The sequence below is a fragment of the Alternaria hordeiaustralica genome (genome assembly GCF_023758085.1).
Source record: "Alternaria hordeiaustralica strain BMP 2776 chromosome Unknown scaffold_11, whole genome shotgun sequence".
In the NCBI taxonomy this organism is placed as follows: domain Eukaryota; kingdom Fungi; phylum Ascomycota; class Dothideomycetes; order Pleosporales; family Pleosporaceae; genus Alternaria; species Alternaria hordeiaustralica.
Genome location: NW_026056783.1, coordinates 426,778 through 437,204, shown reverse-complemented (window position 1 = coordinate 437,204; position 10,427 = coordinate 426,778). Strand labels below are relative to the sequence as shown.

Genomic DNA, 10,427 nt, shown 5'->3' with positions numbered 1-10,427 from the left:
TCGAGCGGCGGCGTGCAGACAGGCGCGTCGAGCGCAGACATCGAGGGCGTGGTGAAGGGCGTTGTTCGGGCGTGCGTGTTAGAGGAGGCGCTGGGAGTGCCTGGCTAGCTGTAGGCGTGAGTAATTATCGCATCTAGCAGACCAGTGCCCGCGTCCTTGCTTTGGCGGGCTGGTTTATGCCGAGCCCATGTCGATGATGTGCATCTGCCTCCTTTCCCAAGCCACAGCCTTTACCGAAATTGCCGTCAAGACCAACCTCAGCCGCGCCTTCTCTTCTCTCCACTCACGTCAATCAACACGTCGAGGTCGAGCAGCTTCTCGCCGCGACCGTTAGATAGCCGACGCGCTGCCACCGGCGCCGACTCGCACGACGGCCGCCCTTTGTGCACCCCCTCTGCACGCTCGCTGCCCACGCTGCACCTGCACGCGCATGTGAAGCTATCTAGTCTGTCGCGTCCCAATTGCTCCCAGGCCAAGCTTCAGACACACCGCACCGCCGCGGCTCCGATTTGGCCACTCTCCCCGCCAAAGCCCATTCGACAGCTCAACACCGCCAGTTGACGTTCCGCCCACAAATACTGCCAGCGCAGCTTAGGACCGATAACATAGCGCACCACCCCCCAGGCCCTGCACCCAACTCGCCGTCCCCAGATCATGGCCGCAGTGGCATCGCAGCCGCCGCATGGTCAGCAGCAGCAGTACTACCAGCAGCAACCGCCCGCCGCAGCCTCGCCCGGCACCGCTCGCCGCCCGACGTCGCGACGGCCCAGTAATGGCGCGTCGCCCAACACGCCTACCTCCCAGAACTCTCCCCCGATGAACACCGCGCCCACCACCAACGGCAACGGCAGCGGACCCATGGCGCCCCCCAGGACCTCGTCGCACCGCTCGCCCAACACTGCATCTGCATCCTCGTCATCACAGCCCTCGCGGACACGCGAAGAGTCACGCCGGCGGGAAAAGGACAGCCCTCGCCAGACCACCACCTCGACCCGCGCCCAGCCCGGCCACAGTCGCTCTGCCACCGCCATTGGCCAGCCGCCCGTAGGAACCAGCTTGCCCCGTGAAGAGAGCGCCGTCATAAATCGCATCGTCGTCTCCGACACCCAGGACGACATCGCCCGCGCCCAAGCACGCCAAGGAGACGGCCCATCCGTCACGGCTGGCGCAGATCTTACTCCCATCACCGGACTCAGTCTGGTCGGCAGCGAAGGCGTCGATGATGGCGGCCGCGGCGGAAGTGGCAGCGGAAGCGGAGGCGCAGTAGGAGGAAAGAGCAGACAGGACCACTCCAAGTCGGAGAACGCGAAGCGCTCCAAGTTTGGCAACTACATCCTCGGCCAGACGCTTGGCGAGGGAGAGTTCGGCAAGGTCAAGATGGGCTGGAAACGAGACAGTTCGGTCGAGGTCGCCATCAAGCTCATACGGCGAGAGACCCTGGGGAGCAACTCGAACCGCCTCCAGAAGATCTACCGCGAGATCCACATCCTTCGCGGCTTGGACCACCCCAACATCGTGCGCCTGCACGAGATGGTCGAGACCGAGCGCCATATCGGTATCATTCTAGAATATGCTTCTGGCGGAGAATTGTTCGACTACATCTTAAACCATCGCTACTTGAAGGACGGCCCAGCCCGCAAGCTCTTCTCCCAGCTCATATCTGGCGTTGGCTACCTCCACCGCAAGGGTATTGTCCACCGAGACTTGAAGCTCGAGAACCTGCTGCTCGACCGCAACAAGAACATCATCATCACCGATTTCGGATTCGCAAACACGTTCGACCCCAACGACGAGCTCAGCGAAGAGATTGAGTACAGACTCGGAGACAAAGACTACATAAGATCTCTGGGACTGGAAGGAACCGACGCAGCCCGCAGAGGTGATCTCATGCAGACCAGCTGCGGAAGTCCCTGCTACGCGGCGCCTGAGTTGGTTGTCAGCGATTCGCTCTACACTGGTCGCAAGGTCGATGTCTGGAGTTGTGGTGTTATTCTAGTGAGTTTCCCTAATCTTTCATCTCCACGCACTTGCTAACTGGATATAGTACGCCATGCTGGCTGGTTACCTGCCTTTCGATGACGACCCAGCGAACCCCGAGGGTGATAATATCAACTTGCTCTACAAGTACATTGTATCCACACCGCTCACATTTCCCGAATATGTCACCCCACATGCAAGGGATCTGCTGAAGCGCATCCTTGTACCGGACCCACGCAAAAGGGCGGACTTGTTTGAAGTCGCGCGTCACAGCTGGTTGGCCGACTACGCGCACGTTGTTGGCTTCATTACCTCAAGCAACACGAACGCGGCAGAGGCCCAACAGGCGTCCGTCTACTCGAGTAAGCTCCCAGATCCACCTCTCATCAAACGCACAGGTATTGACGTAGTAGCAGAAGACACATTCGAGCCGCAGCCCACACTCGCTAGAAGCGCTTCTGTTCGTGAACCCTCGAAGCCGCACGCCGCGCCCGCAACCGCACACGGCGGTCTCCAGACGAAGCGCGAAGCGATCAACCAGGCACCCTCCGAGAAGCCAAAGACAACCCGCGATACCAAGCGTCGAACCGTGCAAGTCGAATATGTCGCACCATCGTCGCAAACCGCTCGCGGCGAGGCATCCCCTCCAGTCGAGCCAACTCCGAAAGCACGCGGCAAAGAGGCCGAAGTACCGCCCACTGATGGATACCAGTCAACTTCGAGCGCCAAACCACGTTCTTCTGGCACAACCTACAACTCGACCAGAAGGCAGGATCCTCAGCGTTCCGTCTCGGATTACACAGCTTTCGGAAATGCGCCTCCATCTGCTACACGCCCATCCACTGGTGGAGCTCTAGGCACGTCGAGACTACCATCGCGAGGAAACTCCTACGGACAGCCATCTGTCGCGACCGTCGCCCAGACAAACGCAGAGGGACGCTTCTCCCAGCCAAAGGGCAAACAATACTCCATTTCGGCACCTTATGCTCAGCAGCAAGAGCCGTCTGAGGCAGCTGAGCCTCCCAACATCGGTCAGTCGAGCTCGCAGCGAGTGCAGTCTGTACAGGGTCCGCCACATGGCGGAGCTGGTGGCGGCCACCGGAGATCGAACACTGTTTCTTCGACTCTCGGCCGCATGACATCCATGTTCTCTGGTCGTCAGCCTTCTTATACGCAGGATCCCAAGGAGTCATTTACATCCACAGGTTCCTACGGCTACCCTGAAGAGAAGAAACAGAAGAGCTATCCTCCCACTTCCATGGCCGGACCCATGTCCAACGAGGCGGTTTCTTCGACATCTGGCCCCAGAGCAAGCATGGAGTCAAGCCGACGAACTTCTTTCGGCTTCTCTAGGAAGAACACAGGCAACTCGGGCGACAACCCGAAATCCAGCCGCCGCTTCTCACTTCTTCCATCTTCACTCTCGAAGACTTTCTCTTCTCAGCGGGATAGCTTACCAGCGCAATCCTCCCACGAGCGACGTGGCTCCAGTTCTCGTCCTCGCGCTAGCTCGCGTCCCGGTGGACCTTTCGGTCGCGTTACGGACTCAAGGTCTCCTAGTCAGAGCACCCAAGGAAGCAACATGCCAGGTCTCTACGACGGTCAACACGACAGCAACTCCAGAATACGGCAGCCCAACACGAGCGCCCCTGGACCTTCCTCGGCGCCCGCGAACCAAACCCAGTTCAGCGGCTACAACCACTCGGCACCCGAGTTTGACGAAAAGTTCCCCAACCCTCAAGGAGCACACCCATCTGCCCAAGGAAACCGCCCGTACCGCCACCCCACGGACGACTCAGAAGCCGACATGTCGCAGTCACAGCAATTTAGTCAGCGAACTCCATCCAACCCCTACCCTGCAGGCATGGGTGGTGACGACTCCAACCAGCAGCAGAGGAAGACAGCCGTGCTACAGAAGAACCGACGTTTCGTGGATGCGTACGACGAGCAAGGCAGCGGCAACAAGGGAAGTTCGGGTAGCTCTAAGAAGGTTATGGACTTCTTTAGGCGCATGGGCAAGCAGCGAACCAGCAGCCGTTAACGCGCCAGACGAGAAGTCGATGATTCCTGAAATTGTCCCTCCAGGAATATGGGCCACAGCAGGACGTGTGGCCAGACAGGTGCTTGGAACGATCTGGTTGTTTGACATTGGTGTGGGTGTTTTGGGAGCATACTGGCGCATTGTCTACGTTTCTTTCCTCTCTCTCTTTTTCCCCTTCCTCTTGGAACTTGTTCGCTCTGCTTGTTCTAGCTTGTGCTCGCTGGATACCACATATTCACGCACATGCGACTCTGTCTACGCTTTTTTTATACTCTTCCAACCATCATCAGCGTGCGGCATGCTGAGGTAATTATTGCATTAGCAGGCGTTTTCTTTTTTTTCCTTTTCCTTTTTTCACTTGATGGCAACGCAAGATTGTGGGTTACGTTGCCAGGTAATCTTTACTCTCTCAGCTCACTCTTCTTGGAGAGGGAGATGAGGCTGCTTGTTTAGTGTAGTCGTAGTTGTAGTATACAGGGTTTTGGTGAGGCGGCGGAAAGTGGAATTGATATGTTGGAATGTTCGAAACTGTTGATTTGATGCGTGAGATTAGATATTTGATATGTTTTTGAAGATCGAGGAACGCCTGTGCTTACTACTCAGCTTGATATGACACACGAAGTGTGAACTGAGTATGCTTTATACATCCTGACGCGTGCGAAGGTAGTACTATCTCAACGGAACGGATGTGAAATGACCTAGAATAGCAAAAGACTAGTCACACAAACTCGATTAAGCACAGAGCATTGTAACGCTAATGAACGAGCAAGTACTACGCAGCTAATCCATCTGCACCCCATCTATATAACGTTTCCACATAGCCCAGGGTATCATCCGGTCTAGTTGCAGCCCCATGAACAAACAAAGACCCTGGCAAATGTCGCAATCCCAACCGCCTTCCAGCCTCCCACGAGAAATTCTCTATGAAGGCGGCAACTGCCCACCCTCCTTGGTCTTTCCCACAGGCGGGTTTGGCTTCGTACCACCCGCCGAGTTCAAGCTACTCAAATAGCAATTCCAGCCGAGCGAAATCACATTAACAACCAAGACGCGCATCTCCTGAGGCACGTATTTGAAGTTGGTAAACTGGACCCACGGCCAGACCATCAAGTTCTTCTGGTAGCCCGGCAGATAAGCGTCCTTGAGGCGCTGGACGGGCGAGTTGCCTTCCATGTAGGCCATGGTGGAGAGGAAGAGGGCCATGTTGCAGGGCGCGAAGAGGAACTGGTCGCAGGCTACGCGCGCGAGGATGGTGCCGTTTGTGGATTGCAGGTTTACGCGCTTGACGAGGAAGTCGAACCATTTTGTTGCGGCGGGGCCGAAGATGCCTGGGCGTGGTTGTTAGTATGGCGGATGGGATAGGGGTATGGAGGAGGGGGAGACGTACAGCCTCCGTAGGCGGCCATGCGTCCTGTACGCGCGAGGTCGTGCTTATCGAGGCCACGGCGTTCGACTCCTTGCTGGGCCATTGTGTCGCCTGTTGCGAAGAGTACCTGTGACGCGCCATGTTAGTCTGCGTCGTTTGGCATGCCGGCTGCTCAATTCCTCTCTCGTTCTCGTATATCGACTTGTCGGGCGTGCTTATCGGCCTGCTCGCTGGCTGGCTACCAAGTCGCATTGCGCCGCGCAAAAAGGGATTGAAGACTCGCAATTCGAAGTAAAAGGCGTGCATACCGCGGTAGTGATACTCTGCGTCAAGTAAGGCGACGTCCTAAGCTTTGCCTGGTACCTGTCATCCGAGTTAGCATTGTCCCCTTTCCCATGAGACGGTTCTCCACCGCTTTTCCCAAGTGACGTACCAGCGAAACGCCATTTTGAAGGTGATGGGAGAAGACAATCGCCTCAGCAGCTAAGAAATATAGCACGTATGAGTACGACTGAGAGCGAGCGACCCGACCGCGAAAAAAAGGGTGCGAGAGTGGAGAAGGTGTGTGTGGAAAAAGAAAGTCGAGTAAGTCTAGCAACGTAAGTTTGGTGAGCTTGCGGGACCCGATGATGTCGTGCAGGGTCCCGCGCCCGCACATGGCGGTCGGGGAGCTTCGCTAGCTTTTGAACCCCTTGATCTCCACTGTCAGGCTATCGGGCCTCGACCGTGAACAAGCATTTATTCACGTACACAAATCTAGATGCAAGTACCAAAACAAACAGGGCTCACTGGCATGATGAGCAAGACAGAGTCAGTTCATAACGCAATTCAATTCCGAGCTCGTCTGTTCATGGTGGGGTATAATATGAGCAGACACCTAGTTACAAAAAGGACCGACAGTTGTTGTACAAAAGGTCGTAAAGGAAGAAATAAGGAAACAATGCGGGTTGGTATAACTCCTCGTACGTGATGCGACATTGCAATCCGTCCCATCTTCAACCTGATATCTCCGCATATAGCCCAAAGGAATCCCTAGATGAAAGAACGCCAGTCCCGCTGATCTCATCCGGGTATGATGAAGCTATGCTCGCAGAAAGCAGGTATCCAAGAAGTCATGTCGTAAATTTTGTGTAATGGGGTATGTAAAAGGGCGCCTAGTCGATTTCCATCCGTTGTGATGGCGCAGGTCCGCTCAATGATGGCATCTCTGTGTTGTATGTCTTGTCGTTCTGGACAATCTTGTCGTTGACATGGGGCTTCAAGCCCTTGTTGAAGTTGTGTGTGCACAAGCACGCGGTGACAATGGTGATGATGAGTAGGAGGATGGTGAGAATGGCAAAGGCAGTCAGCGACTTGCGGGCTGGCTTGTAGTCCTCCTGGCGGCTGGCATCGGCGACCCACATCCGGATGAGCTTGAACAGGAAGTAGCCGAGAGCAATGAAGTAGACGACGATGATACCAATCATTCCAGCGACAGACTCGCGACGGACCCACCAGGCGGCGAGGAACAAAAGGAAGAAGGTGATGACGAGGGCGGCTGCGGTAAGGATGAGTTCGACTGTCTTGGTGTTCTTGACGACGACGAGGAACTGCACGGTGAAGGCCAGGAAGAAGAAGAAGTCGAACTTGAGGAGCGCGATGTAAATCTATATCGTAGTCAGTAAGGCGCGCATGTATGATGTTGGACAAGCCGTACCTGATAAGTCAGATAGCGCCTCTTCAGTCTTGTGTCGGCACTGATGCGCTTGTAGATGGTCCAGGCAAACTCATCGTACAGCTTCCATGCTTCAAAGGCGAAAATGAGAGTAGCGACAGCCATCAGCACGGGCAGAGCGATAAGCATAGGCTTGACGTCGTCCCAGAAGTCTTGGGGGATGAAGCGGCGCGTGTTGAGGTCGTCGGCAGCGTCCTTGATCTGGTCGAATTGGATAGCGGCGTAGATAAGAATGCCGATGTTGTAGAGAACGAGACCGATGACCTGAATGGTGTTCTTCATGCGCAGGGCATCCCAGGTGAGGAATAGTTGGTAGACGTAGCCGAACATGAAGACGGCGAGGAAAGTGGGAATCGTGCGGGTCTCGTTGGCGCCTGCACCAGAGGCCGCGAAATGGATCTCATTCTGGAACTTGCTAAAGACATATCTGATGGGGTGTTAGCAGGCGCATGGTGGTGAGGGTGGCGCAACGGCAGACGTACGACTCTAGGGCGAGGGCAATGCCGACCTGGCAGATGGCCGTGAGCATAAAAGCCCAGGTCCACCGCGTATTCGGAACGTACATCCTCGGTGGGCGGCGCACGACGGGTGGGAGGGTGGTGGGGAAGCCTTCGCGGTGGTGATACCCCCCAGGCTGGGTATCGAAAGAGGGCTGCGGTGGGTATGTTGGTTGATACGTCGTGTTGGGGTAGGGCGCGTAGCCTCGGTCGAGGGGTTGGCCTCCTAGGAGGGAATGGCGGGCCTCGTGGTGAGTAATTTTGGCTATGGTGGCAGCCGCGATGGGCGGCTGGAGCGTGGGGATATAGAGGCGGGTGGTGAGGCGGGCGTGGTGGTGCGGCGCAGACAAACTGCGACCTGTGTCGTGGTGCGGTGTGTAGGGCTGCCGGGGTACTTGAGACAGAGGGCGGGCGCTGGGCGGACTGCTGAAACCAAGGGAGTCGCTGTCGTCGGGGGAGCAGGTGAGCGCGCGTCGCTGAAACTAGTATCTTGGCTATGCGGAGAGGCCGAAGAAGCAACAGGCGATGACGAGCGACGGGTCGGAGATGGGGATACTTGGTGATAAGGAGCGATATCGACGGACAACAATGCGAGCGAGCGGCGGGAGGAGGTGTTGTTTGTTAGGACGTAGGGGCGTGGGCGGAGATGGGACGGCTGCTGCTAGGTGGACGCAGGTGCTGAGATGTGCGCAAAGTAGCGCCTGGGAGAGCCCCGGCCGGTGTGGAGAAAGGCTGAAGGGGGTCTCGCCGTAAGACCCGCTCGCTGCTCCGTGTTTACTTCAGTCAACGGTAGCCTGGGTGAGGCTTTGTGGATATCAAAATACGAAGCACGAGAATGCGCACGTCGGGCGGTCTGACTTCTACAAGTACGGCGCGACTGTCATGCTGCGGCGCGGCCCAAGCCTTTGGCTGCTCAGCTGCCTGTCGCTTTCGGCATCCTCTCACGCGCACAAGGCTTGGCCCCAGCTGCTGCTGAACCATCGCCCACCTGCACCGCCCGGCGACTCCCGCTGCTCATTGGCCCGCCTGCGCTATCTTTAGATTGCATCTGTGGCGCAGGCCTTGAGCACTACGGTACGAGTCCAGCGCAGTGGAGCTCAATCTGCCGTCATTTTGCGCGACTCCGACAGCTTTCCCGTCACTTGCTTGGGCCAATCACACAGCCATATCTGACATCATTAAGGACGCGTAGTGCACAGGGTCGCCGTTTCGACTGACGCAGTATCGGCCCGCCAAAAGCAGCCCCATCGCGAGTCGCGCCTCTACCACCACCACGACACCCACGCGCCGCAGCCATGACGTCTGGTGAGTCTGGGATTCTAGGGTCCTGGCAACGCGGCACCTACTGATGCTCCTCCAGCAGAGTTAATCCTCCAGAAAGCTGCCGAGGACGGCTCCCTCGATTCGTACGTCCCCACCCCAGAGCCCGCGTCCGGCGCATGCAGCATCTAACGCGCCCGTGTGCAGAGCAGAATGGCCAAAGACACTGCAGTACATCTTGGATCGCCTGGATGAGGTAATCCCGAGCTACCCATATCCACACCCATCAACCCTGACCCTCGCAGATCATCACCGACTTCCCCAAGCCACCCGCAGACGCACTCCCCAGGCCGACCACGTCCGCGACCACCGACCTGCCCTCGCGACCCAACACGTCCAATGCCATATCCAGCCAAGACTCGCATGCCACCGACAAGGAGAATGCACCGCCCGCCACGCCCCCGCGGCCGCCTGTGCCTGCCTTCTCCGCCTCGACCGAGTCGCAAAGCGTGCCAACAGACGTCACCACCTTCTACTCCTCAATACGCTCCACTCTCTCCAAGAACTTCGCGAACCATCCCCCGCATACCGTCCAACGCCTAGCTGAACTCATACTCGAGCCCAAGAAACGCTACCGATACCTGCCACCCTACCTCCGCGCACTCGACCGTGTCGTCTCCGTCTCCTCGCCCCTCACCATCTTCCCTCTGCCACAAGCCGTGCTGCCGACTTCCAGCGGACTGCTCAATGGCACCACATCCACCACTACGCAAACAGCACAGCTAGGTTCAGATGAGGCACTAGGCGGGGCCCTACTTACGCCCATCCCTTGGCTCCAGAACCGCGGCCAGAACGAGCTCATTTCAGAAAGCACCGAAATGGTCGACGGTCCCAACGGTGCCGGACGCATAGAAACAGTGACGGTGGGAATGCTGAGTGGTCAGCGGGCAGAATCTCCCACCTCCAATGTAGCTCAAATTGCTTCGTCACACCCCGAGGGCGAGACGCTGCCGTCTACAGGGCCCGTCACTCAAGGCGAACTTCTGCGCCAAGAACAAGAGGCCGGCATTGTTTTGAACAACCCGCACAGCATGACCACTAGCCCCACAAGAACTACATTCGGCGAGATGGAAGGTGGAGGTACCATTGTAGACACCGTCGAGGGCGAGGAAGAAGCGCCGCATGCCCGAGGTCCAGAGGTTATTGGCATGGAAGATACAGGTCCTCAGAAGCAGGGAAAGCTCAACATTGAAGGAGCCATTGGCAGGCCGAGCCTCGACCACAAGAGTCCAGAGGCCAAGTTGCCAGCTGAGACAGAAGCCAAAGATCAAGAGATGAAAGATGGTGGATCTGAGAAACCTAGCGATGCGAAAGCTGGAGACAAAGAGTCCAAAGAAGAAGCGCCAGCAAAAGAGGAGACGAAAGATGCAAAGGACGTGGAAATGAAGTCGGATGATTAGGCGTCAGACACTTCTCGCGGAGAGGGAGCAACTACTACGAACACAGCTGTTGGCGAGATTTTGGCTCTGCTGAAGTCATATATGCCATCCTGATGTTTCGCCTTCTGGGTCT

General features: G+C 57.0%; 4 protein-coding genes across 4 annotated transcripts; 2 read left to right on the top strand and 2 right to left on the bottom strand.

Moving 5' to 3' along the window:
- Positions 1 to 654: 654 nt before the first annotated feature.
- J4E84_006078 (uncharacterized protein) lies at positions 655 to 4,018 on the top strand (the record flags this gene model as incomplete). Its single annotated transcript, XM_049388670.1, has 2 exons — positions 655 to 1,995; positions 2,045 to 4,018. The coding sequence occupies 2 exons, from the start codon at positions 655 to 657 to the stop codon at positions 4,016 to 4,018; spliced, it is 3,315 nt and encodes a 1,104-aa protein (XP_049243569.1).
- A 921-nt stretch (positions 4,019 to 4,939) lies between these two features.
- Positions 4,940 to 5,487, bottom strand: J4E84_006077 (uncharacterized protein; the record flags this gene model as incomplete). Its single annotated transcript, XM_049388669.1, has 2 exons — positions 4,940 to 5,346; positions 5,406 to 5,487. The coding sequence occupies 2 exons, from the start codon at positions 5,485 to 5,487 to the stop codon at positions 4,940 to 4,942; spliced, it is 489 nt and encodes a 162-aa protein (XP_049243568.1).
- Positions 5,488 to 6,538: 1,051 nt separating this feature from the next.
- Positions 6,539 to 7,627, bottom strand: J4E84_006076 (uncharacterized protein; the record flags this gene model as incomplete). Its single annotated transcript, XM_049388668.1, has 3 exons — positions 6,539 to 7,030; positions 7,081 to 7,525; positions 7,581 to 7,627. The coding sequence occupies 3 exons, from the start codon at positions 7,625 to 7,627 to the stop codon at positions 6,539 to 6,541; spliced, it is 984 nt and encodes a 327-aa protein (XP_049243567.1).
- Positions 7,628 to 8,890: 1,263 nt separating this feature from the next.
- Positions 8,891 to 10,315, top strand: J4E84_006075 (uncharacterized protein; the record flags this gene model as incomplete). Its single annotated transcript, XM_049388667.1, has 4 exons — positions 8,891 to 8,900; positions 8,956 to 9,001; positions 9,063 to 9,111; positions 9,161 to 10,315. 4 exons carry the CDS (start codon positions 8,891 to 8,893, stop codon positions 10,313 to 10,315), a joined length of 1,260 nt encoding a protein of 419 aa, XP_049243566.1.
- Between the last annotated feature and the right edge of the window lie 112 nt (positions 10,316 to 10,427).